The 23,856-nt window shown below is 38.7% G+C and overlaps 3 protein-coding genes across 7 annotated transcripts in view; 1 reads left to right on the top strand and 2 right to left on the bottom strand.

The window, feature by feature from the left end:
• Nucleotides 1-666: 666 nt before the first annotated feature.
• On the bottom strand, nt 667-6,586 carry lrrc8da (leucine rich repeat containing 8 VRAC subunit Da). 2 transcript variants are annotated; one of them, XM_079819838.1, is made up of 3 exons: nt 6,542-6,586; nt 6,047-6,440; nt 667-4,754 (listed from the first exon to the last, which is right to left on the bottom strand). In XM_079819838.1, the coding sequence occupies exon 3, from the start codon at nt 4,750-4,752 to the stop codon at nt 2,281-2,283; it is 2,472 nt and encodes an 823-aa protein (XP_079675964.1). In that variant the 5' UTR covers nt 4,753-4,754; nt 6,047-6,440; nt 6,542-6,586; the 3' UTR covers nt 667-2,280. The 2 variants fall into 2 exon arrangements, with proteins under 2 accessions (XP_079675964.1, XP_079675963.1); XM_079819837.1 differs by having other exon boundaries at nt 6,047-6,586.
• Nucleotides 6,587-8,676: 2,090 nt separating this feature from the next.
• gtf2b (general transcription factor IIB) lies at nt 8,677-18,657 on the top strand. The gene is made up of 7 exons (XM_079820377.1): nt 8,677-8,778; nt 9,796-9,902; nt 9,994-10,127; nt 10,220-10,366; nt 16,367-16,496; nt 17,658-17,939; nt 18,013-18,657. The coding sequence occupies exons 1-7, from the start codon at nt 8,762-8,764 to the stop codon at nt 18,144-18,146; spliced, it is 951 nt and encodes a 316-aa protein (XP_079676503.1). The 5' UTR covers nt 8,677-8,761; the 3' UTR covers nt 18,147-18,657.
• A 64-nt stretch (nt 18,658-18,721) lies between these two features.
• The window catches only part of pkn2a (protein kinase N2a), a 39,522-nt gene continuing 34,387 nt past the window's right edge, over nt 18,722-23,856 (bottom strand). For all 4 annotated transcript variants that reach the window (XM_079820372.1, XM_079820373.1, XM_079820374.1 and 1 more), the window contains 5 exons: nt 21,839-21,915; nt 21,620-21,762; nt 20,752-20,859; nt 20,570-20,650; nt 18,722-20,462 (listed from right to left, as the gene is read on the bottom strand). In XM_079820372.1, the coding sequence (XP_079676498.1) occupies nt 20,259-20,462; nt 20,570-20,650; nt 20,752-20,859; nt 21,620-21,762; nt 21,839-21,915 (613 nt within the window). In that variant the 3' untranslated portion in view covers nt 18,722-20,258. The remainder of the gene's footprint in view (nt 20,463-20,569; nt 20,651-20,751; nt 20,860-21,619; nt 21,763-21,838; nt 21,916-23,856) is intronic.

Here is a 23,856-nt window from a genome sequence, read left to right as displayed (position 1 = left end):
ATGTTAAGCTGTGAATGTAATTCAATTTGTGATTGTGTTGATATTAACAGTTTGTACCAAATAATCTGCATATTGCCAACAATGTTAGCATAATTATTCTAGTCTAATAGCCTAGATAATCATCACAGACAACTTTAGATAAAGCTGAATTACTGAACTGAAATACATGCAGAAAGCAAAATCATCCTCTCTATCGAGGCAGACCTACAGTCATGTGAATGAAACTGGTGGTTTTAACAGCAGACCCTGAGAGTATAGGTATATAAATTCTTAGTTTTCCCCCTCTGGCTTCCTTTTTCCTCTAATAATACATGAACAAAAGGGTCCTAATTTTCACATTCAGGTCCAGACACACCCGTTGCTGAAAGGTACAAATAAAAGAAGAACCACGCAGCCTCCATTCACAGTGGCAGACTGTATTGAACTGAAGGGCCCAGTGTCTTGCAAATTTTTCCCCAGCTGTAACCACAAACACGGTAGAAATGTCTAGGGGCAACAACAGCAAAACTGGAAGGGGGTGGGCAAATTCTCTATAAACCAACCTGTTTGAAATAAGGCGGCAGACAAGTTGAAACATGTAGGCAGAAGTGTTGTATGTAAATCCCTGAATTTACGCAAGTAGAGCGTGCATGTTTGACTACCGAGACAAAATAAAAAAACAGAAGTCACAAACTCAAATTAATTTAATTTGTGATATTCGCAGGTATGGTTCTTTGTAAATATCAGTTTTTAGTGCTCAAACTACAGGTTGAAACCTTTGTACAGTTGAACACGCTGAAAACACTGTAACGGTAGCACTTTATCTTACAGTCCTGTTCCGCATGTACATAGGCTACTATGTACTTATAGCAATTACAAAAATTGGGTTATTACTAGGTAATAACCCTGAACCTAGCCCTAAACCAAACCTTAACCCATGTAGTTCCAATATATTACCAGTACTTGTACACTGAAAGTAAATGTATTGTAAAATAAAGTGTAACCACTGTAACATGTATCCAAACCTATTTTATACACAAAATGTAATAATCAGAATAAGACATTACATTGCAGAAAATATTAAGGGCAGTAGGCTATTACCAGATGTTCTTTGCCAACCAAGCGTGTGGCATATTCTAGGATACATTCATTACGACAACGCATAAGTAAACGTCAAGCAGCTTTACAAGGTCACTGTGGTTCTAATCTTGAGGTGCAGCATGTACATCACCCCCATCTAGCAGTTCCGGGTGCTTGATATGCCTCTTATCAGCACAATACAGCAAAAACACTTTATAAGTTTCACTGTTAACAAAGGAAATAGAAAACACATTCTCAGATTCAAAAGCGTGTTGCAATATTGCTGCTATTGCTAAAGAGAAAACGTGAGCTTTCATCACATCTTTCCTCATGTCAGATCATGTCTTTTAGATTGTATGAATTGATGATAAGCACTGCTTCTAAACTCACAGGAAACTTGTTACATATAAAAACATTTCTTGAAAAATTAAGTTAATTTTGTTTTCATAATTAAAGACCTTGCTGAAAACTGGTGCTGATGGACACTCTTGAAAATGTAGGACACTTTTTAGGATAACTACTGACCTTTATACATAGTTCATGTCATCATTTACTCAACCTCACATTGTTCAAACCTGTATTACTTTCTTTCTTTTGGGGAATATAAGAAGATACATATAAGAAGATATTTCGAAAAATGTTTCAGTGTTTTTAGTCCATACATTGAAAGTATGTGTGGTCAGCCCCACTGATGGACGAAATAACAGTTGAAACATTCTTTAAAATATCATCTTTTGTGTTCCACATTAGTAAGAAAATGGAACGCATTGAGGGTGACTAAATGATGACAGATTTTTGTATGTTTTTGTGTGCACTGACGCATCAGTCTGCATATTAAATATAGTAACATAAATGTATATAAATAACACAATATACACAAGTAGATGTGTAACAGAACATCATTTAAACTAAACATACCTCTAATTGGCAAACAGAAGCAAAGTTATTTTGCAACGTTTCTGTCATATTTTGCAACAAGCGTTTTTGCTTCCTGTCTTCGAGGCCCATTTATAGACCATAATATGTTGATGACATATTAGCAAGTCCGTAGATATGTCTGCAGATTTCAAAAGAATTTAAACGTCCATCATTCATAAAAGTGTGCATATATAGCCTTGCATGTTCGTTTATTGAATATTTTGGCTAGTTTGATTATATTTTCATCTACCAATAAGAGTGAAGTACTCTTTATAATGCTTAAATCCATTCTGAAGAGTTCCATTAGTCGCTACTAATACTTTCCTTGACCTCAATAGGCAGTGTGTCGAAAAGATGATCCTCCACGACGAGGAGGTTTTTCCGAAGAAGGCGACACTGGCCGAGCTGGAATGGAAGGCAATCTAAGCAGTTCCCTTTGAGCTCAAGTTGGGACAGTTGAACTAACTGCCCAATGGACTCTGGGATGGAGGTGATGCTGTTATGACCCACTAATAAAACCTTTAGTTTGGAACATTTAAACAGTTGATTAGGCAGAACTTCTACCTTGTTACCCGTGATAGCAAAATGTTGCAGGTTGTGAAGGTGTCCAACCTCCACTGGTATGCTTGAGATGGAGTTGTTGCTGAGGTCAATGTGCCTCAGTTTGGGCAGATGAAACATAGCTGGAGGAAGGGTCTCCAGTTTATTGTGACAGATAATGAGAGACTCCAGACTCTTCACGAGGCCTATCGAAGGTGGAATGGCAGTTATCTTGTTGTACCACAGCTTGAGGCACACCAATCTTCTCAGGTGCTGAAAGCTGATGATTTCCTCAATGGTCCGGATATTGTTATTCTTCAAATCCAGTTCTTGCAAGTTAGCCAAGCTAAAGATGGCATGGGGGATCCTCTCCAAATCACAGTTCTGGAGCTCCAAATCAGCCAGGCTGGTCATCTTCTTCAGACTGTTCAGTACCAGTAATTTAGTCCCATCATTGAGTATCACCAGTTTGATGAGATGTGGCGACAATTCTGTTAGATTTGAGGGTATTTTGTTGAGATTGCTTTTGAGATACAACGTCCTCAAGTGTCTCAGATCTCTCAGTGACTCCAGACCAATCATCTTGTTGTGTTCGGAGTTCAAGTTCCCAATCAGGTTCAGATCCTTGAGGCTCCTCAAAAGATAAATCCATGTTGGGATTTCTGCAACATCAGTAAACTTAATGTGAAGGCATTTCAGATGGTCGCGGAGAAAAGTGAAAGCGGTTTGTTCGACTTTAGCAGGGCAGTTATATAGATGTAGCTCCCGTAGGTTGGTCATCTGAGAAACTTTGGCTGAAATCCTGACCTCAGGAATAAGCTCTAACTTGAGGACTTCCAGATCAGTGAGGTCGAATACCGCATTAGGGAGACCTGACAGCATAAAGAGGTGAAGTTCTTGTTCATCTTGAGCATTGGATGTCACATGCTGACGTAGTTTTTCAAATGTCCACTCGTGGTTAAGGCTAATTTCTCGTAGTTTGTTCTCACTAACTTCGGAGAGAAATACGCCAAATCTTTTGGAGTACAGCTGATCGTATTGGTCGACCATGTGTAGGAGAAACGCAAAGTCATTCTTGACATCAGGAATATCACTGAAGCTACTTTCCTCTCTGACTTTTTCAAAAGAGTACTCCTTAAGAGGTCTCCTGAAGAGCCAGTAGAGCGTGTACAAACACACCAGTCCGTAGAGACATATCATAGCCATAAAGGTGAAGAGAAGTTTCCTTAACATGAATGCCATGTTGTGCGTGCAAATGAATTGATCATACCCGGTCAAACTTTCGATCTTAGGTTTGCATACATGGCAGAAACTGATATTTGCAGCAAACGTTGACGTATAGCTCAAAATCAAAATGATCTTCAGTGCTTTTATTGCTGTCTGAGCCACATAGAGTTTGTAGATGAAGTCACTGTCTTCGATGTGAGCTCGAAATTTCCGCACTTTCTCAAAAAGAGCCTTGGCCTGTTCTCCATCTTTTTTGTCCAAGGTGGTCAGGCTGGGAGCTTCTGCAATAAGCTTCTCGGTAGGAAACTGCACTGTTGGACTTTCCATCAAAGGAGTAGACTGACTGCTGTCCTCCGAAGATACATGTTTCTTGTAAACCGCACCGCTTGTGAACCTTTGCTTGGTTTCCTCAGAATCTTCACAAGCAGTTTCGGACAAAGCTTTCGTTGTCCATGGCGATTCGAAGCACCGTCCCAAAATGGAAACAAAGTGTTCAATCTTTGAGCTGGTCTTTGGGTACTTGAACCAAAAATTGCTGCTTACCATCAGCATTATGGTGTGTATGAGGGCAAGGTAAGGAAAGTACTTGTTATACCATGGTAGGGCCTCATGGTAGCACATTTGGTTGACAAAAATATACTGCTGATAGTCCAGGTTTGTTTTACGTCCTCTGGGTTCAGGATGAGACCTCTCTTTTGAGGGGGTAGGTTGAGTGTTAAGAAGTTCATGTGCAATGCTGTCAGGAAGGTCTTTGGTTGTTGTGGGTGCAGTCCCCGAAGCTGATGCGAAACATTCTAGTCCATTTTGAGCTGCTTCATGGTTTGTGCTCTCCTCAAGAATGGGAAGACATGCCACTTGGTCTTTGGATAACTGCATAGTCCCAGAAAAGATGGCTAACATCAACATTATCACCCCGATATAATCCATGAACACATCCCACCATGGTTTCAGAATACGGTAGGTTGGCTGGATGTCATTAAGGGAGGCAACTTCAGTGAGACTAAACATCCCTGTAATGAAGAGAAGTGCAGTCAGTGCATGTTTGAACAGAACTAATTTGATTCTTTTACTTCATGTCTTAAATGTTAATGATGTACACATTTGAAAGTCTTGGGTGTTTACTCTTGGCCATATTTTAAAAAGAGTAGTTTACATTTAGTAATTTAGCAGATCTTCATTGAAAGCGACTTGTGTACAAATGTGTATATAAATGAGTGAGTTAAAGCATACAGCAGAGTGTACTGACTGCGCAGTGAAATACCTGCTAGCCACATATGGCTTCAAGTTACAACATGAAAGGTCCGATCCATCTCAAGAGTGCGTTATGTTTGAAATGGCACTTCACTGCTACGTCTTACATGTCCGTGTGGCATGAGAAACACGTGTCCATTCACTTATGATATGATTCCTGATTCCAGGTTAAAACATTTTTAGCAGTCAATGTGGTATTAAAATTCCAATTCTGTTTTTAAACATACTCCCAGTGGCATGCACACAATTCGAGGGCAGCTTTATTGGATGTCTGCTATTTTCTCAGTGTTGCGTGAGAAATAGAGTCTGGAACCACATGGCAGCTGTTAATCATTAGAATTGTCTGTGTTAACTATTTATGGTGTTTAAGAAAGATATAAGCTAAGAACATCATTATTTTGACTTACATAGCTGGTCATTCCATAAAATTACTGCCTTATGTTATGTGCCTTTATTTTGAAGGCATAGTGAACTTTTCAGGACAATTTCAGGCTTTTTCCATCACTTCAATTCAAATTTGTTACATTTGTCAGTAGGGGGCGATCTTTAAAAACAAAAATACAGAAAACTATGTTTTAATTTAAAGTCAGTGTTAAATGATCTGTCTAAGAAACACCTAGTAGTGTCATGACAGCAAAAGGACAAATGGCTAACTATAACACTGACAACCCTGTTACTGTTTAAGTAATGAATTCCTTATTTTTATTCAATTATTAATATTATTATTAATCAACTTTTTATATCACCTTGGCTTTTCAGAATGGAAATGTACCCATTTAATCGATGACCTAGTAAATGATAAACGTTTCCAGGTTGTTCTAAAAATGGTTATTATCAGGCGAATGACTAAATGAATGAAACGTCTTAAAATAGAAATGTTCACATTCGCATAGGCTAATGCAGTAATATTATGTCGGGATCTACATAAGGTAGACCGAGTCTAAAACGCGAAACTGAACTAACATAACCTGCAACCCCTGGGAATAATATAGGAAGTAGGAAGAAATAACCCTCAAAGACCCAGATAAAAACATTAGAACGCTCTACTTACTGTCTCTGCTGACGGTTTTCACTGGGATAGAAGCGTAGGCGCTGTTATCTTGAATGTCATATTGCTGTAGACGCTAGATTTGACAAAAGTTGTCGTTGAGCAGGAAACAGACTACAAAAGTCAAATACGCAATCGCCACCAAACAAGCTTCTTTCAGCATAGTAATGTAATGTCCATGTACCCTCTGTCCATAAGACGTCTGAACTCGGCGAGAGGCTTAAGAAATGCGATTCTTTGTCCGACTTGCTCCGACTTGTAGTTCAGCAGTCAAAATGACGGAGTTGTTCCGCTCGTCAACTGCGTATTTCATTGGACGATGACAGACGAGCGTTTATGGACCCACCGGATAAAGGTGAATTATCACCAAAAAGTCCTATAGCGATGAAGACGCGCCCTGTACAAAAAGCACGCGAGAAAGGTGTTTTTCAATTATAGGTGGAGTCTATGAAATATTACAGTTATGACATCCATAACCATTTAATAATAAAGACTAACCCAGTGCGCTCTTTCTTCTTCTTTTTTCTTCTTCCTTTCTTTTATGAGGAAACTAGGACCCAGATGCTTAAATAGTGCAGCATTGTTTGGCTGGCACAGGGTGCAGGAAATGTCTTGGTAACTAAAACCAACCCACCCTAAATGGTTTTTTCAAGTTTCAGCTAGTTTGTATGAGGAACATCCTTTGCTGCCTGGCTGAAATCATGAACACGCTAATTTTTCTTCCTCTTCTGTCAGTTATTGTATTCCAGCAGTGTTTTGGATGCTTTTAATTTTTCTTTTTCATAAAATAACATGCTTTTTTTAAATATATGCTAGTTTATTGGCAAGGAGAAATGACCTATACATTTCTACTCTTTATGCAAGTTCAACACATTTTTTTACACATGCAGTTGCCATAAAAGTGTACAAGATATGTCACCACTTGTTTATCAGTGCATTTGAGTCTTTAGTGCTCTCAAGTGTCATTAGAAAGAAACAGATGATCCCTTAGAGAGATATGAGTGTTCTCTCCACAGCATGATTATACGAGGGCCCAACCCTTAGTTTTTGAGAGCAATCTGAAATTAAACCCATAATAACTTTGTATGACATATCTACAGTATTAACCACAAATGATTAATGGATTTAGGGATGGTATATAATTCTCAAATTGAGCATAGGCTAATTGTTGCGGTAGTTTTTAAAGGCTTGTCAGTAAACAGCAGAAACATGACAAATAGTTTTAAATGAGACTGCAAATCACGTGCATTTTCCATTGTCGTCATATAAAGCCATGTGCAGTTCTGCACCTGTGTTATGTTTCAGTTCAGACAATGTAATTTATTATTCTGTACTATTTAAGAACATATTTGAGTTTAAAAAAATTACACAACTAGGCCAGACTCAAACATGTCCGTTGGGCTATAATTTATGACATTTTAAGTAGGCCTATATTTTAGATTATGTGTGTGTGTGTGTGTGTGTGTGTGTGTGTGTGTGTGTGTGTGTGTGTGTGTGTGTGTGTGTGTGTGTGTGTGTGTGTGTGTGTGTGTGTGTGTGTGTGTGTGTGTGTGTGTGTGTGTGTGTGTGTGTGTGTGTGCAGGTTTATATTACATTGTGGGAACCACAAGGATAGAAAAACCTGAAATCACCAACAATGTGGGGACCAGCCAGCGGTCCCCATGAGGGAAATGGATCAATAAACATACTAAACATACAGTTTGTACAGTATAAACTCATTATGCCTATGGAGAGTCCCCCGCTCCCCACAAAGATAGCAAAACACTGTGTGTGTGTGTGTGTGTGTGTGTGTGTGTGTGTGTGTGTGTGTGTGTGTGTGTGTGTGTGTGTGTGTGTGTGTGTGTGTGTGTGTGTGTGTGTGTGTGTGTGTGTGTGTGTGTGTGTGTGTGTGTGTGTGTGTGTGTGTGTGTGTGTGTGTGTGTGTGTGTGTGTGTGTGTGTGTGTGTGTGTGTGTGTGGGCATGTTTTTGTGAAATATCAGGACACAAATGTGTATAATGACATGGGTATGACACAGGTATTACAAAAAGAGGGTGAAATATGAGGACGTTCCCCATGTCCTCACTTTTCAAAATGCTTATAAATCACACAGAACAAGTTTTTTTTCACAGAAAGTGAACTGCACAGTCTCCTGTGAGGGTTAGGTTTAGGGGCAGGGGCAGTGTAAGGGGATAGAAAATACGGTTTGTACGGTATAAAAACCATTACGCCTATGGAATGTCCTCACATTTCACAAAAACAAACATGTGTGTGTGTGTGTGTGTGTGTGTGTGTGTGTGTGTGTGGCCTAACCTGCTTCATCTGGGACTGTCACTTCAGTAAATATGGGTAGTTTATGCATAATATTCCCATGAACATTTTAGATTAACTTTAAACGATTACAAACCTAATTTTAATACAAAGAATTTGATTATGAAGAAAATAGCCAATCAAATGCGAAACACAGACACTTTAATTGAATGCCTGGAATGCCAGATGAAGAGGCGACTATAAGTGAAAAAATATATCGAATTAAATGCCTGCAGGTTTTTAAGTTTTTAACTTTTTTACATGCTGTTGAATATGAGTAAATTTGCCGAATCATAAATGCGTAAATTTGGCACTTATGACTCTCCGTCTCCACCCAGTGCACGTGACCTAGAAAACCTATAAATAGGGGTAGGTTTCGTCCATTGTGTTCACCAGAGAGTCACTGCCGTGGACAACAGATACTAACAGTATGGCGTCGACGAGCCGGTTAGTTACATTTCTGCTGGTTTTATTGCTCTCTAATATCGATTTGTAAACGCATGGCATAGACGACCTTTGAATTTTTCCGCTGTGGGCCTCTGGAGGCTTTTAGTCGAAGTTTGTTGTCATCGTGACGTGATGCGAATAAAGGAGGTCTTGTGTAATGAACACTGACATTTTCTGCTAGCGCATGTCGGCTAGCCTTTCGCATCTCATGAAACGAAACAAAATGAGAGCTGGTTCCAGTAAGTGATATCGAAACACCAGCTGTCAGAGTTTCAAATCTGCGTGGAAGGTTGAGATACCTGTCAAAACCGAATCAAATAACAGTCGTCACAGAGCTAACAGCGCTAACTGCACGTACATAAGTAACAAGAGGGACACTTGAAAACTCAGGAAGTGATTCCATTTGTTATTTATAGAATAAATAATACTTTTTATTTATGCCAACTCATGTCTGCGTTGTTGAGGCTGCAACATCAGTGTCCGAGCCCCCGTTTAGTCCACTGTTGTTATTTTTTTTAAGTTTAAACGTCTGGAAGAGCTGATAATATATGTTGAAGTTTTTTAAATAATAAATGTAGACGTTATTTTGTGGCTGTATAGATAAATAATGGATAAATAATGAAAACACTTTTTTTTGTAGTTCCATTTTTTTATAGATCTGCAAGTAATAGAAATAATAGAACAAGCCTTTAACTGAACATATGACTTATTGAGTAATAACAACAATATGAATTAAAAACATATTGTACGCCAGGGAAGGATCTTTCATATTTAAAACAAGTCAGGTTTACCTTGTTTTATGGATTTATTTATATGTATATGTAATTTAATCTGTGTAATTAATTTTTTTTTTAAACTTTTCTTTTTTATATGCACCTGCTTTAGATGAATGCTTGTTCTGGTTTGTTTGGCATCTTCCTGTACTGTATCCTAATCCACAGACAAACAATTTTTTTCTCATGTCAGCACAGATATCATGTCGATTTTTCCTGACTTTTGGAATCTTGTCTGTTTCAGTGGAGATTCTCTTCCCAAGGTGCAATGCCCCAATCACCCCGATGCACAGCTGGTGGAGGACTACAGGGCAGGGGACATGATCTGTCCTGAATGTGGCCTTGTAGTAGGTATGAGTTTCCACCTGAATATTAGAGATTTGAGTGGATGTTTTTTCATCACTGACCAAAACAATAAGCATACATTTCCTTTCTTTTCCAGGTGACCGTGTAATTGACGTAGGGTCAGAATGGAGAACGTTCACCAATGAGAAAGCAACTAAAGACCCGTCTCGTGTTGGTGACGCTCAGAACCCTCTCCTCAATGGAGGGGACCTCACCACCATGATCAGCAAAGTAAGGAACTTGACTACCGACTGATTTTATATTTTAAAGGTTTGGTGTTCTCGTCATGATTATTTAAATATATTTTCCATATGCTATTTTAGGGAACAGGTGCAGCGAGCTTTGATGAGTTTGGAAATTCCAAGTACCAGAATCGGAGAACCATGAGCAGCTCTGATCGTGCCATGCTGAATGCCTTCAAAGAGATTACCACCATGGCCGACAGGATCAACCTCCCCAGAAACATCATTGTGAGTGTCCCAGCCAGCCTACTCTTATTGAATTAGAGGCAATGTAATTATGCACAACACGGAAGTACCCTAAACCAAACCAAAGAATTATGTTGTGAACAATTCATAGTCATAGTCACGAAGCCTTGGAGGGCAAAATGGCTATATAACTCCATAGAACTGCAGCACAAGCCTGTCAAATTTCCATCTTAAAACAAAAATATTTGAACAAGATGCACGTTTTGGCCATATGATCCATATACAGCATCTGCTGCAGTATTTCAAACACTAAAAACAGCTGAATGATCTAAAACATTTAACGTGAAAAACTAGGGATGCACCGAAATGAAAATTCTTGGCCGAAACCGAAAACCGAAAAAGAGGAAACCAAAACCGAAAACCGAAAAACCGAAATAAATTATGCCAATTATTAGTACCATTGCATTTATGGCTATGACTGTGTACTAACTTTACTAAAATCAAGGCATTGCAATTGCATAAATTAATATTAAAGTTTCAAAGAATAAATCAATTACAAATTATGCCAATATTTATTTAGCACATTGCAACAATGCACAGTATAAAATAAAATTCTAACTAAAATGTTTAACTTGACCCCACTCATTTGTACATTAAATAATAATGTACAGGCCTACAGAAAGGTTTTAAAATGAAATGTTCTCTCATAAAAACAAATTGCATTTAGGTCTAGTTCATTTTAAATTTTTCTCTGTAGGACTACTACAAGAGAGTGCATTCAGAACAAGTGCAACTGCTTAAAGATACAACTATTTGCTCTGTAGGCCTTCAACATAATAGTGTATAAAAACAAAGACTGCCATAGCCCATATGTTAACTGTAGAATAGGGGTGTAGTGGTACACTAAACTGACGGTTCGGTACGGGTTCGGTATAGCAGTTTTACAAAATGGCTTATTTATTTTTATTGATTTACTGAAAAAAAAAAAGTATCTGTCCTTAAATGAATTAAATTATAACTAAACATGTATTGAAGATATTGTTGTAAACTATATATAGGGAGCCCCTTACTTGCACATTAATATTAAAGGTTAACAACAGAGCCCAAACTATTAGCCTAAATTCAGTTGCTATTTATTTTTAGGTCTAATAATCAACACTCAAATAACATAGTACGCAAACATGTAAACTTCACTTAAGGCAGTTTTTGCAATAACTTCTAAATCTAATTATAAAATAGTTTTTTATCCAATTCGTTGTTGAAATATAATCATTTATAGACAGTGTCTGTCATTTTCAAATAATCAAGATATCATTAACAGGTTAAGTAGAATATAATGAATGTAACGGCTAATATAGAGCATATATTTAGTGAAAGAGTTGATTTATTCTAGTGAATAAAATTCTGTGGACACTGAATGACTGCCTGAGGTAAATGTGATGCTAACGTTACATGACACTGTTAAGTTTACAGCAGATATATTGACGTCTTTTCGCCGTTGAAACACTGACTGAGCGATTACACCACATATGATATGTGACAGTAAGTTGTATTTTATCCTCAACACACCTTAGATGTTCATTCATGTTTATTCTTAAGGAAGAGATGATCGATCGCGCTCACAGATGATCGCGTTCACACACGCGCGCGCCGCCGCTTGAACTGTGATGTGATCAGTGATGCCACATTAAAGAGTGTCAAAACTGCATTTATCTTTTGAATTTCGTGATGCATGTTGATCGATGTTGGTGTGGGAACTCGGATTGAAGTGTGTTCCGCGCTTAAAACATGCCCACTGTTAAAGATTGCATTCGGAAACCGTTCGGTTTCACAGTGAAGTCTGGTCCTCTTCTCATCGAGAACATGAGCTCTCGCTGTCAGTGCTTGTGCATGGAGCAGACGTGGGTGTTTCTCAGATATACTGAAATGCGTCCACACCGCAGACATGTTGCTTCAGACGAGCACGTGCAGGTTGCGGTTTCTGTTTGCGTCATCACAACATTTCGGCCATGTTGTTTCGGTGATAAAAGTCTTTCGGCCGAAGATTTTTGGTGGCCGAATATTCGGTGCATCCCTATGAAAAACACTTTAGTTGGTTGCACCAATAAGGATTCAATTAAAGGTGGGGTAAGTGCTTTCTGGTAACCGATGTTTGATTTAAAATCACCAAAACAAACACGTCCCTATTTTGATAGCTCCGCCCCACACATACGTAACCCAGGCAACGATTATGGCGGAATCTGCTGTTCCAGCCATAGATATTAGGGATGCAACAATACAGTTAGTCCACGGTTCAATACATACCTCGGTTTTTAACCACGGTTTTCGGTTCGGTTCGGTTCTGATGGCTTGTTACATACATTTTTTGTTATTCTATTCTTAGGCGACAGGAACAGCAAGAGGTTAAAGAGAAAAAATACTATTTTTTACTTAAAAGAATTGAAAAACCTTACTTAAACTTAACTTTACTTAAAAAAAAACCTTGTACACATTCCTAGTGTATTGGATAATATATAATAAATATATATAAAGATTTACACTGGCAGCTCAGAGCTGTACAGCAGCATTTAAGTATGAAATTGAATGAATGAATGTAAAAATAAAACACTACATAGACTTCACTATAAAATATACATCGATTCTTAGCTACTGTATTAGTTTTTCAGTCAAGAGCAGTGAGTGATTTTCTGTCTTTTGTTGTTGTATTAACATTAAAGGGATATTTCACTCAAAAATGACAATTCTGTCATCGAGAAATGAATACAGGTTTGGAACAATATTAGAGTGAGTAAATAATGACATAATTTTATAGGTGAACTGTCCCTTTAAGGATCGCGTGTTCACTGCCCTGTTGTCAATTTAAGACTTGCGTGCATCTAATATACAGACACGATTGCGATTTTACTTTCACTTAAGATATAACCGACTGTGTTTATGTTAACCATGTGTGTATTTTACAGTATTATCGCAGTAAGACGACTACTTAGTCCAGTAATCACGTGTTTGACAGGCGCGCGCTCTGAAAAGCGCATGTTAAGACCGCGCACGCGAATGAAACCGGCAAGGCTTTAAAACGCATGCAAATAATGAACTTTAGTGATTGTGAATATGATATCTATAGTGTTCCATGAGTAAAACTCTACCACTAACGTGTGATGTGAATGTATGTCGTGTTGTTCAGTATTGGGATGGAGGCAAATGATAGAATTTGTAGAAAAATAATTAATTAAATGCGAAACCGAAAAAAACCGCAATTCACAAGCGCGTATTGAACCGTGAATGCCGTACCGAACGGTTCAATATTATATTGAGAATTGTGGCATCCCTAATAGATATGTATACGTAGATGCCTTATTAGCGGCTGTTTCTATGGGCCGCTATATGTTAGACATCCAGTATTTTCGAACGGTCAAAGTCGGTCGTGAACGCTTTGTGAACATTCAAATGTTGCCTGTGCCTCTGCAACCGTAGTTATACGGATGCATGTATGAAATTAATATCTATATATCAATAGACTGAAGCAGAGGATTTTATAGGATTTAGTTTATCATTATTGGTATATTGGTTAAAGATGTTCTTAATATCATTAATATTATTGATCGTCAGAGAACCCATACAAGACACATCAGCTTTAATGAAAGCAGTGAACTCATTATAAACAAGTTAATTGGAAAGAAATCATAAACCATCAACCAATCGAGGCAATTACAACACGGCGTGTAAGCCGTGTAAAAATCGGGGTCGTCATGATTGATCTTTTGCATTCGTCTGAACAACAACGGCAGCAGACTCGCTGAATGAAAATGCACTTTCACTCTCTGACAGAAGGCCACGCGTATGGAACAGCAGAAATGTGTTGGTTTCTCTTTTTTAACTGCCTCCACCTATCGTATATATACAATTTCTGAACAGTTTATACTGTTTTCAAGGTCTACCCAGGTCTGGTGTCTTGTGCAGAAAATGTCCATCTTCAATGTTGGGTCTGCACAGATCATGCAACACACACACACAAAAGCTCCCTAGAATCACAGCTCTCCCAAGGTTGGAGAGTCTTAACTAACTATCAACAAAACACTTCACCAAAACATGCTGATACTATGTGCTTCTCTTTCGGTGAGAGGTACAGACTGGCCAATTCTTTAGTGTTTCAGTAAAAGGAAATATAAAATAAAATAAAATAAAATGAAAGACAAATTCATATTTCATCTCTGGAAGCAGTCACCACTCAGAGAAAGATAAAGGAAGAAACAATCATTGGTCCTCTTGATTTAAGCAAAATCATAACTGGAAAGAATCATTAAAGTCATAATAATTATATAGGAGGATGAATATTGATTGAGGCTTTGATTATGAATTTAAGTAGGATATATATAATGAAGCGGCGGTACATTTCAGAATCTTTCAACACTTACCCCACCTTTAAGCAAAGTTTAATGCTAATCTAGGGTTTGTTGATATGGGTTTTATTTTAAATCCAGTTGTTGCACCACTTAATTTTAAACACACCGCACAGGTGGAGGGTGAACTGACAACAGGCTAAAGAATCCTTATTTGTGCAACCCACCTTAAGGTGCCGTAATGTACTAAAACAGTGATATTAAAAGATCAAATTCAGTTTATACCTTTTTGATGATGCATTCTATATACAGGCTAGTAGATGAGCCAAGAATATGAATGCAACCCTTTATAATGGGTTTCAATGGGAAAAACACTTAACGAGAATCCCTGTGTTGCATTAATAAATTAGTGCATACATAAATTAGAGTTTCCACCATGTTTCACATTCATCTAGAATTCGGAGTTTCCCACTTGTAAATATTAGGGCTGGGTAAAAAAATATTGAATTCTCGATTTTAATCAATTCTCATTTTTACGAACCGATATTGATTCTTAAATCTCAAGAATCTATTAGTCATCCTGTTTTCAGTTGATAAATGAACAGAACATTGTACAGAACTTAAGTTACTATTGATATGAAACAGATTTCAAGTCTCATTTCAAATTACGTCCATTTTATTACGAAATTCATAAACATAAAGACCGTTTTGGCACTGTGGCGTGAGATCGCTCTGGCTCCGCTCAAGGGATGCGGCACATGAACTGATCTTCTCTTCCGCCTTAATACCAGTTACTGCGCGAAATAAACATGAATGAACATCTGAAAGTGTGTTACAATCTGTATCATCTCATGGAATCGCTCAATCAGTGTTTCAACCGTGGAAAGACGTCAGTAAAACAGCTTGTAAACAATGTCACGTAACAATATACCTCAGAAAAACCATTTCCAATGTCCATAAATTCGTTACTCAACCAGAAAAAAATAACTCTAGAGAAGAGCATTTGGTTAAATATATGCACCATATCAGCCTACATAATCATTATATTTTTTTTAAGTTCTTCAATATTTAATGCATGTTTGAATAAATCAGGCATGTTTTTGATAGCCACCATTAAATGTATACATTTCATATAACTTTATTATTATAAACAAAACATCACTGAGTGTAATTTAAGTGTTTGTATAAAAATCTGTTCATTTTTACCTTCAATATTATAGTAGGCTAATGTAGTACCAACTGACTCCCATAGTTTACAGCATTAGTTAAGAGATTTGTTTTCCTTGAGAAAAGTTGCCATGTATTGTACCTGATATACATCCAAAATAATCAATATTGAATTGCAAGCTTGTGAATCGAATCGAATTGTGAAATTTGTGTCAATACCCAGCCCTAGGGAATATGACTTTAACTCATGCTGCATCCAAATTACTGTCATGTGACCTACCAGTCAGTTGTGTCACTTCACCTCCATTCATAAATCCTCTCCCTTGGCCTTATGGGATGGTAAAGTGTTTTATTGAATACGCACTTCAGAATCTCAGCGGAAGTTGTTGGTCATCCAGGGACTTTTCACCTCATGTTTTTCGGACATACTAGTCTTTTGGTGTACTGTTTATCACATACTATATAGCAGGGAAGTATTCGATTTCGGATGCAGCGTCAGTGAAGTGCCCCTGTTTAAAAATGTTTTTCTTTATTACAGGACCGAACAAACAACTTGTTCAAACAGGTTTATGAACAGAAGAGTCTGAAAGGCAGAAGTAATGATGCGATCGCTTCGGCCTGCCTTTACATAGCGTGCAGACAGGAGGGCGTCCCTAGAACATTTAAAGGTAGAACCTGCATATTTTTTTAGGATGTTGGTGAATTTGATAATTATACTGCACTGAATTTACTTAGCTTTTGACATGAAATCATAAGCATTTAATTACTTATTTAATAAATGTTTTCCTTGTTATAACAATTCCTCCTATCTCATATTAATATACAGACAACTATAAGCGAGCCATTTGTAGGTTAATTCTGCCGAAAAGTGTGAACACTGTGGCTTTGTCATGCTACAAAACATTGCATTGTTTGCTTGACCTTCGTGACCAGCACGACACAGCAACATTGGCTCAGCCAATAGAGTGCAACAGTTGGATTCTGGAAGTAAAATTTTTATTTATTTTCTCATTAGCGTAATTGATTTTTAGCAATAAAGTATAAATCCTTAAAGACAGACCTTACTGTGAGCTATGAGGATGTTAAACGATGGTATATGCTTGTGTTGAAGTCATTAACCTGCATTATTTCAAATACATTTTTAAATAATCATGTTTAACAGCAGAATACCATGTGAAAAACTTCATTAAACATGATTCTGCAGAATAATCTCCACCAATCAGTGAACTGTGACAAGTAATGTACACCAAAATAACACTTTAGCGCCCGATGCTCTCAAACTACTTTAAATCAGTAGTTTTATATTTTACCATCATTTGAAATTTGTGAGATTTTTAAATGGTTTTGTTCAGTTCATGGCTTAAAGATTCCTATGGGAAAAATACTTCTGGGTCCAAGGCCATTGAAAAGGTGGGTGGGCAATGTTGCTCTCAATAGCGTGAGTTTATTTGTTTGAGCGACCAATGGAAGGCAAAGGGAGAGTTCAGGAACACCTCTTATGGTGATGGTACACGGGGCAACCTTTTGAGCAATGTTGCAGGGTAATGTTGCCGAGCGATGTTGCTTGGGCACTTTCTCATCGAGATTGGGCAATACATTGTATCTGGATACTTTGGATCGGTCGTGGGGCCTGTGTCTTACCCGTTCGCCCATTGACGGCAAAGTTGCTCTGTGTATCATTACCTTTAGTTTTGTAACTCCATTTGGTGATGCTAGTAATACAGAAATGAAACCCTTTACCTTTAGGATTATGCTAATAACTCATGCTAGTTTTAAACAGGTCTTGATATACCAATTTGTTTAATAATTCGTATCTCCCTCCACCCCAGAAATCTGTGCCGTGTCTCGGATCTCGAAGAAGGAGATTGGCCGTTGCTTCAAGCTTATCCTGAAGGCTCTTGAGACAAGTGTGGACCTCATTACAACCGGCGACTTCATGTCACGTTTCTGCTCCAATTTGGGCTTGCCCAAACAGGTGCAAATGGCAGCCACTTACATCGCCAGGAAGGCCGTGGAACTGGACTTGGTTCCAGGGCGCAGTCCAATCTCAGTGGCAGCCGCAGCCATCTATATGGCCTCGCAAGCGTCTGCTGAAAAGAAGACACAGAAAGGTAAGAAAAAACAATCCACACATGTTAGCATGTTCATGTCCTTGATATATGAAGTTATTGTTCTCTCTTGCAGAGATTGGGGACATCGCTGGAGTGGCAGACGTCACCATCCGTCAGTCCTACCGTCTCATTTACCCCCGCGCTGCCGATCTCTTTCCTCCCGACTTCAAATTCGACACCCCTGTGGATAAACTGCCTCAACTGTGAACACCCATGTGCCCCACACTCACCGCTCTTTGTACTTTCAGAATTTTTGCCCTTTTCTCTTTGAAATTTGCTGTGAAGGCACAAGCCTTTTCAAAAGACAACGGCAGGGATTCGGCAAAGTGCAGAAGACACATTCCAAGATTAAACACAGATTACAGGCTGTACTTTCATTTGTGTGTATATAAATTGTACATATGTCCAAGTGGAAATTTGATCGGTGGTTCCAACTAGGCATATTTCTTACTGTAACATTTTCTTTTGTAGGAAATTATTTTGTTAGCTTGTTTGCATTATATTTAGTAACTTAAATAATAAATGCTTTTCAGAAAAGCATGGTGAACATCCAAAATCAGGTTTACAAATACCTTGAGATTTGAACGCGAGTAGCTCACAAATGGTTCGTTTCCCTCTCTTTTTTTTTAATATACGAGGGAAATGGTATGAAGTGGAAGTTTCTGTTTGTGTGTTTCTGTACTCGCAGTTCATTTATTATAAAAGTTTTCATGAAATACGAGAGGATTCTTTTTGAAGCGACAAATCATTTACAACCTCATTAGGTCTACAACTTGCTCAGAAAGAGGCTCACAACGTACAGTACATAATAAACATTTAATTTTTGCATTTGCGATGGCTGACAGTTGCAAAACCTGTTATTTACACCATTGCCAAGTCAAGCTTCACAACTGTACCATTGAAACATTTCCTTTGCATCATGCTTAGACATATAAGTAGTGGGTAGAAAACCTTTGTACAGTCCATTGTTTCCCACAATATAGATAAAACATGGATATTTTAGACAAAAATTTGTGCTTCCAGCTTGATAGTGTTCATGTAGTGTGGCCTTTATAACACACCAACCTCAAACTAGTATCTACCCCTCCATTTGGATTGCTCATTACACACATGAAGCTTGTTTGAACATCTAGAGTTATTAGTATATTCATGTTGATATTTGGTGTCTAGCATGGATTCCAGTCTGTCCTGACTCATGTCCATCATTTATGAGTTTTTTTGTGAACAAAAGCCTACGAAATGGAGGAATTTCAGTAGGGAACAACTAGTGCGAACTCAACAAATGAGGTAATGCGATTGCCTATCACATGCACGCACACACACACTACCATTCAAAAGTTTGTGGTCGGTAAGATTTTTGAAAGAAGTCTCTTATGCTCACCAAGGCTGTATTTATTTTCCTCAAAAATGCAGTATAATTGTAATTTGAAATATTACTACAGTTTAAAGATTGTTCTATTTGAATATATTTTAACATGTAATTTATTCCTGTGATGGCAAAGCTGAATTTTCAGCAACCACTACTCCAGTCTTCAGTGCTAAATATATTTTATAACTGACCCCCACACTTTTGAACGGTAGTGTAAATCCACTGACAGCTTAAGTCTGGTTAAAAAAAAAAAGACTGAAACTTGACAGAAAAAATAACTTAATGAATAAAAGAAGATACATTTCCTGTTTCAGAGCAAAATAACATACGACTAGAGTTGAAGTTATGGTAGTTAACATTTGTGGTTTTCATTGTAACTAGGATCATAATGCATTAATACTGTACTGTAAGGAAGAGTATAGACTCCACTGCATAAAAAGGGCTAGATGTTTCGGTAATGGTGGCAAATTGTACATTCACTGGATGAGGTACAATGCATCAGATACCTATTATCTCGGTCTATGGCTTTAAAATAATTAACATTGACATTTAACAGCCTTTTTGAACCAGTCACATTGTATGCTTCAAATACAAAAATATCAATATCAAGGCTCATCATTTTCAGCGTAACTGATGAAATTCCGACGGCAAGATGAATGTGGATGTGGCCTACTGAACACTAGGGGGAGCCAGTTAAGCACCTGATCACATGGTTCTCATCACGCGCTGTGGTTAGTTGTCAGTATAGTTGAAAGCTATACTGGTCAATTCATGTTTTTCTCGAGCAGTGCTTGGGTCCAATCCTTTCTGATGAAATGTCAAACAGAAAATGGGTTCTGGTATTCCTAAAATAACGCTGAAAACAAAATGGGGATATCTGCAAGTGGTCTGATTCACATTATCTGCATCTGTGTGTGTCTGTGTCTAGAGGGAGGGATGCCAACACATGGCTAACACCAGTCTGCAATATAGTCAAAGTCTACAAACAGGTCCTGCTCGTCCTGGTTTAAGTGCCGGGGTTCTCTGGGCGGTGTCAGCACCGGAGCCTCTGAGGTAAATTCATCATCAAAGTTACTAACGTCACTGGAACCTTGGATTGTCGGTACAAATGGCGGCTTCACTTTCTTTGCTAATAGTCCGTCCCAGTCGATATTCTGGAAAAAATTATGTACAAATAATATTAATATTCAGAGCGAGAGAGAGGTAAAAAAAAAAAAAAACTATTCTTGGTAAAGATTCAAGATATGCAGCCAGATGGTACCCTGAAGAACAGATGTTTCTTCACATCCTGTGCGTCGCGTTCACCAGCTCCAAGTCGTCGCTCTGGATTCCTTCTTAATAACTGTGAGCAAAGTAAACAAAATTATAACGAGACTGATTGTCCAACAAAATTTGTCTACACTTGGTAAATCCACACTGGCAAAAGCTGCTCTTGGTACCAACCCTTCTCATAATGGAGATGGCCTCTGTTGAGAGGAATCTTGGGTAGCGAACCTCGTCATTTACAATGCTGTCAAACACCTCTTCTTCATCATCACCAGGAAAAGGAGACTACGGAAACATGAATCCACTTAGTCACACAGAATGGCAAAAAAAATGCTTGGCTACTTTTGAACCAAAAAATGATCTATGATTGATATTGGTGTCACAATCACTTTTCATGATTGTCTTCTAGTATGTTTTCATAGGGTGAATTAAGGGTGAATGGGACACTTTTTGCCATTGAGATGACTTGAAAAAAGTGGCCCAATCAACCTGAATTCACCCTATGTTTTAAGTAGCATCACAATGTCCTACGCCTACGCAGTATGATGGTTATGAGTACACTACGGTTCAAAAATTTGGGGTCAGTAAGATTTGATTTTCATACATTTATTCAGGAAAGACGCATTAAATTGTTCAAAAGTGACAGTAACGACACGTATATCGTTATATATAATCTGTATAACAGATTTCACAGCACAACTGTTTTCAACACTGATAATTATAAGAACTGTTTTTGAGCACCAAATCATCATATTAGAATGATTTCTGAAGGATCATGTGACACTGAAGACTGGAGTAATGGTGCTGAAAATTCAGCTTTACCATTACAGGAATAAATTACATTTTTAAAATATATTAAATTATAAAACCGTTCTTTTAATTGTAATATTTCACAATATTACGGTTTCTTTTAATCAAATAAATGCAGCCTTGGTGAGGCTTCTTTTAAAAACATTCAAAAATCTTGTAGACCCCTAACTTTTAAACAATAGCCTATTTGGAGAGATGAAGAAGAAATGAAAAACCAAAGTGAATGAGCTCTGACCTCCCCGACAAGCATCTCAAAAATGAGCACGCCGAGCCCCCACCAGTCCACTGCACGTGTGTAGGAGGTTTCGGTTAACACCTCAGGAGCCAGAAACTCTGGAGTGCCACAGAAAGTGCTCGTTCTGTCTCGGTAGCCCATTCCTAACACAGAAACAGGTAGAACATGTGCATCTGGTGCTTGTACAGAGGGCAACACAACATGAGCAAATACCCTTACCTTCTTTGCAAAGACCAAAGTCAGCAATCTTGACAAATCCCTCTGTGTCAAGCAGTAAGTTATCCAACTTCAGATCTCTGCAGAATACATGAATTAATCCTCAAATTATTTAAATGAAAAACAATAAGCATATGTGTCAAAGGTTGAATAGTCGTAAGCCCCGATATACTTGCGGTGAAGGTTTTTTTTGTTCTTCACTTAGGGGTAAAAAGAAGTTTGACGTATATGACCAGGGGTAAAAAGAAGTTTGACGTATATGACCAGCGGTATAATGTTAGCGAACATCCTGACACTGCCATACTGATGAGTGGCGTTTAGATGAATATGTCAATATTATTATGTAAAGCATCTGATCATAGCAAAGTGGATGTTTAAGCACTCTAGTCAAGTCACGTCACGTTTGTTTTTATAGGCCAGGGTTCCTCAAACTCTGTCCTGGAGGGCCACTGTCCTGCAGAGTTTAGCTCCAAACCTGATCAAACACACCTGAGCAAACTAAGCAAGGTCTTCAGAATCACTAGAAAATCATAGGAAGGTGTCTTTGATCAGGGTTGGAGCTAAACTCTGCAGGACAGCGGCCCTCTAGGACCGAGTTTGAGGTTTGAGGGTTTTCTCAAATGGAAGTCTGCATCCTACAGAGACTGCGTCCTTCCTAGTTCAGTCCTTCAGAGGCTTGTAGGCTAGTGTCCTCCTCAGCAGTTAAACGCTAGAATGAGACGGTCTAGTAAGTGTGCGTAAAGTGTACATCACACATGTTCCCGCCCTCACGGTCATGGCACGAAAATACAATTGAAATAGCCTAGAAATCTCAAGCGGCAACCTCCCGCAGTTTCTCTAGAAGCCAATTTGGAAGTGACTTAAACTGCCATTCATCTACTGGCCGCTAGAGACAGGCTCCAGATGGGAGCAGAATCTCATTGAGCTCCATGTTAAAATGCCCAACTTTACAACAGAAAAAAGCCAGGTACAAATTGTGGTTTTGGTCTATACGGCTAATTTTACGGCTAATTTAGTTCTGTATAATTAAGGGTGTGGCCCACTTTCAGTGACAGGTGGATAGCCATTTATCTGCTGTCTGTTAGTCACCACGTCCCCTCAGCTCAACCAGCGTCTTTGCCCATTTTTTATTATCCGGGAGTGACGCGCGATGATGCGCTGGCAAGATGGCAACAGCCAGCTCGTCCCAACTTTACGCTTCAATTCTGCTCTTCAGAATCCTATGGGTGATGTCACGGACACTACGTCCATATTTTTTTTACGGTCTATGCAAAATCTAGACAAATGTAATTTGCTGCCAGGGTCGTCTAGCAACTCTCCCTTGGCTTGCGGGCTTGAAAAACCAAACTCTAGTCAGGCCAATCACATCGTGTATAGAGTCGGTGGGCTGGCTTAACATATTGACGGCAGAGTTGCGACGGTTCCGTGTGACTTCCCTGCTTTTTGAAAACAAAGAAGATGGCTGCTGCTGCTGCTGCCGAACAGCAGTCTTTCGAATCGGCTTTGGCCGCTCTGGTTGACTTAGAGTTCAGCTTTTCTTTGAGAAAAGAACGGCACTGAAGTCATTCTTAACCCTCAGAGCCCGACGGCATCGCCCACGACGTCACACGGCACCTCCGATAAATATCTATAGGCTTGTTCGACTTCACCCAGCGATGCGCAGACCGATCGGCGGCTGACTTGAAGCAGTGCATGCCGGTTAGAAATTTTGTCCGACTTGAGGCAGCGCCGACGCCACGTGACAGTGACGTATGTCAACAAAGTGCCGCGAGAGCGATTCGAGAGCAGCCGGCGATTACAGCCGGTGCAGTTTCTCGAGAGCGACTGCATGAGGCTGCACGGGCTCTGATGACGACACAGCCGTTCCACGATTGGCCAGATTCACCGCATGACAGCGATCACGTGTGTTTCGTGTTTATTCTAAAACCTTCAGCTCCACTAATGCGCACAAATCTGTTTTTTATAACAGTAAAACCTCCTTTCATGTAGTCGCGATGTTATATTGTCATGTTTATCAAAAT

This window comes from Gobio gobio (assembly GCF_949357685.1).
Source record: "Gobio gobio genome assembly, chromosome: 6".
Taxonomy (NCBI): domain Eukaryota; kingdom Metazoa; phylum Chordata; class Actinopteri; order Cypriniformes; family Gobionidae; genus Gobio; species Gobio gobio.
Note: the sequence above shows the minus strand (reverse complement) of the source record. Positions and strands in the feature narration are given on the sequence as shown.

What these genes read in the sequence shown, in the direction of transcription:
- lrrc8da (XM_079819837.1), bottom strand. Translation starts at nt 4,752, where the DNA reads ATGTTTAGTCTCACTGAAGTTGCCTCCCTTAATGACATCCAGCCAACC.
- gtf2b (XM_079820377.1), top strand. An exon ending in TCACCACCATGATCAGCAAA is followed by an intron (nt 10,128 to 10,219) that starts GTAAGGAACTTG and finishes ATGCTATTTTAG; the next exon opens with GGAACAGGTGCAGCGAGCTT. An exon ending in ACCTCCCCAGAAACATCATT is followed by an intron (nt 10,367 to 16,366) that starts GTGAGTGTCCCA and finishes TCTTTATTACAG; the next exon opens with GACCGAACAAACAACTTGTT.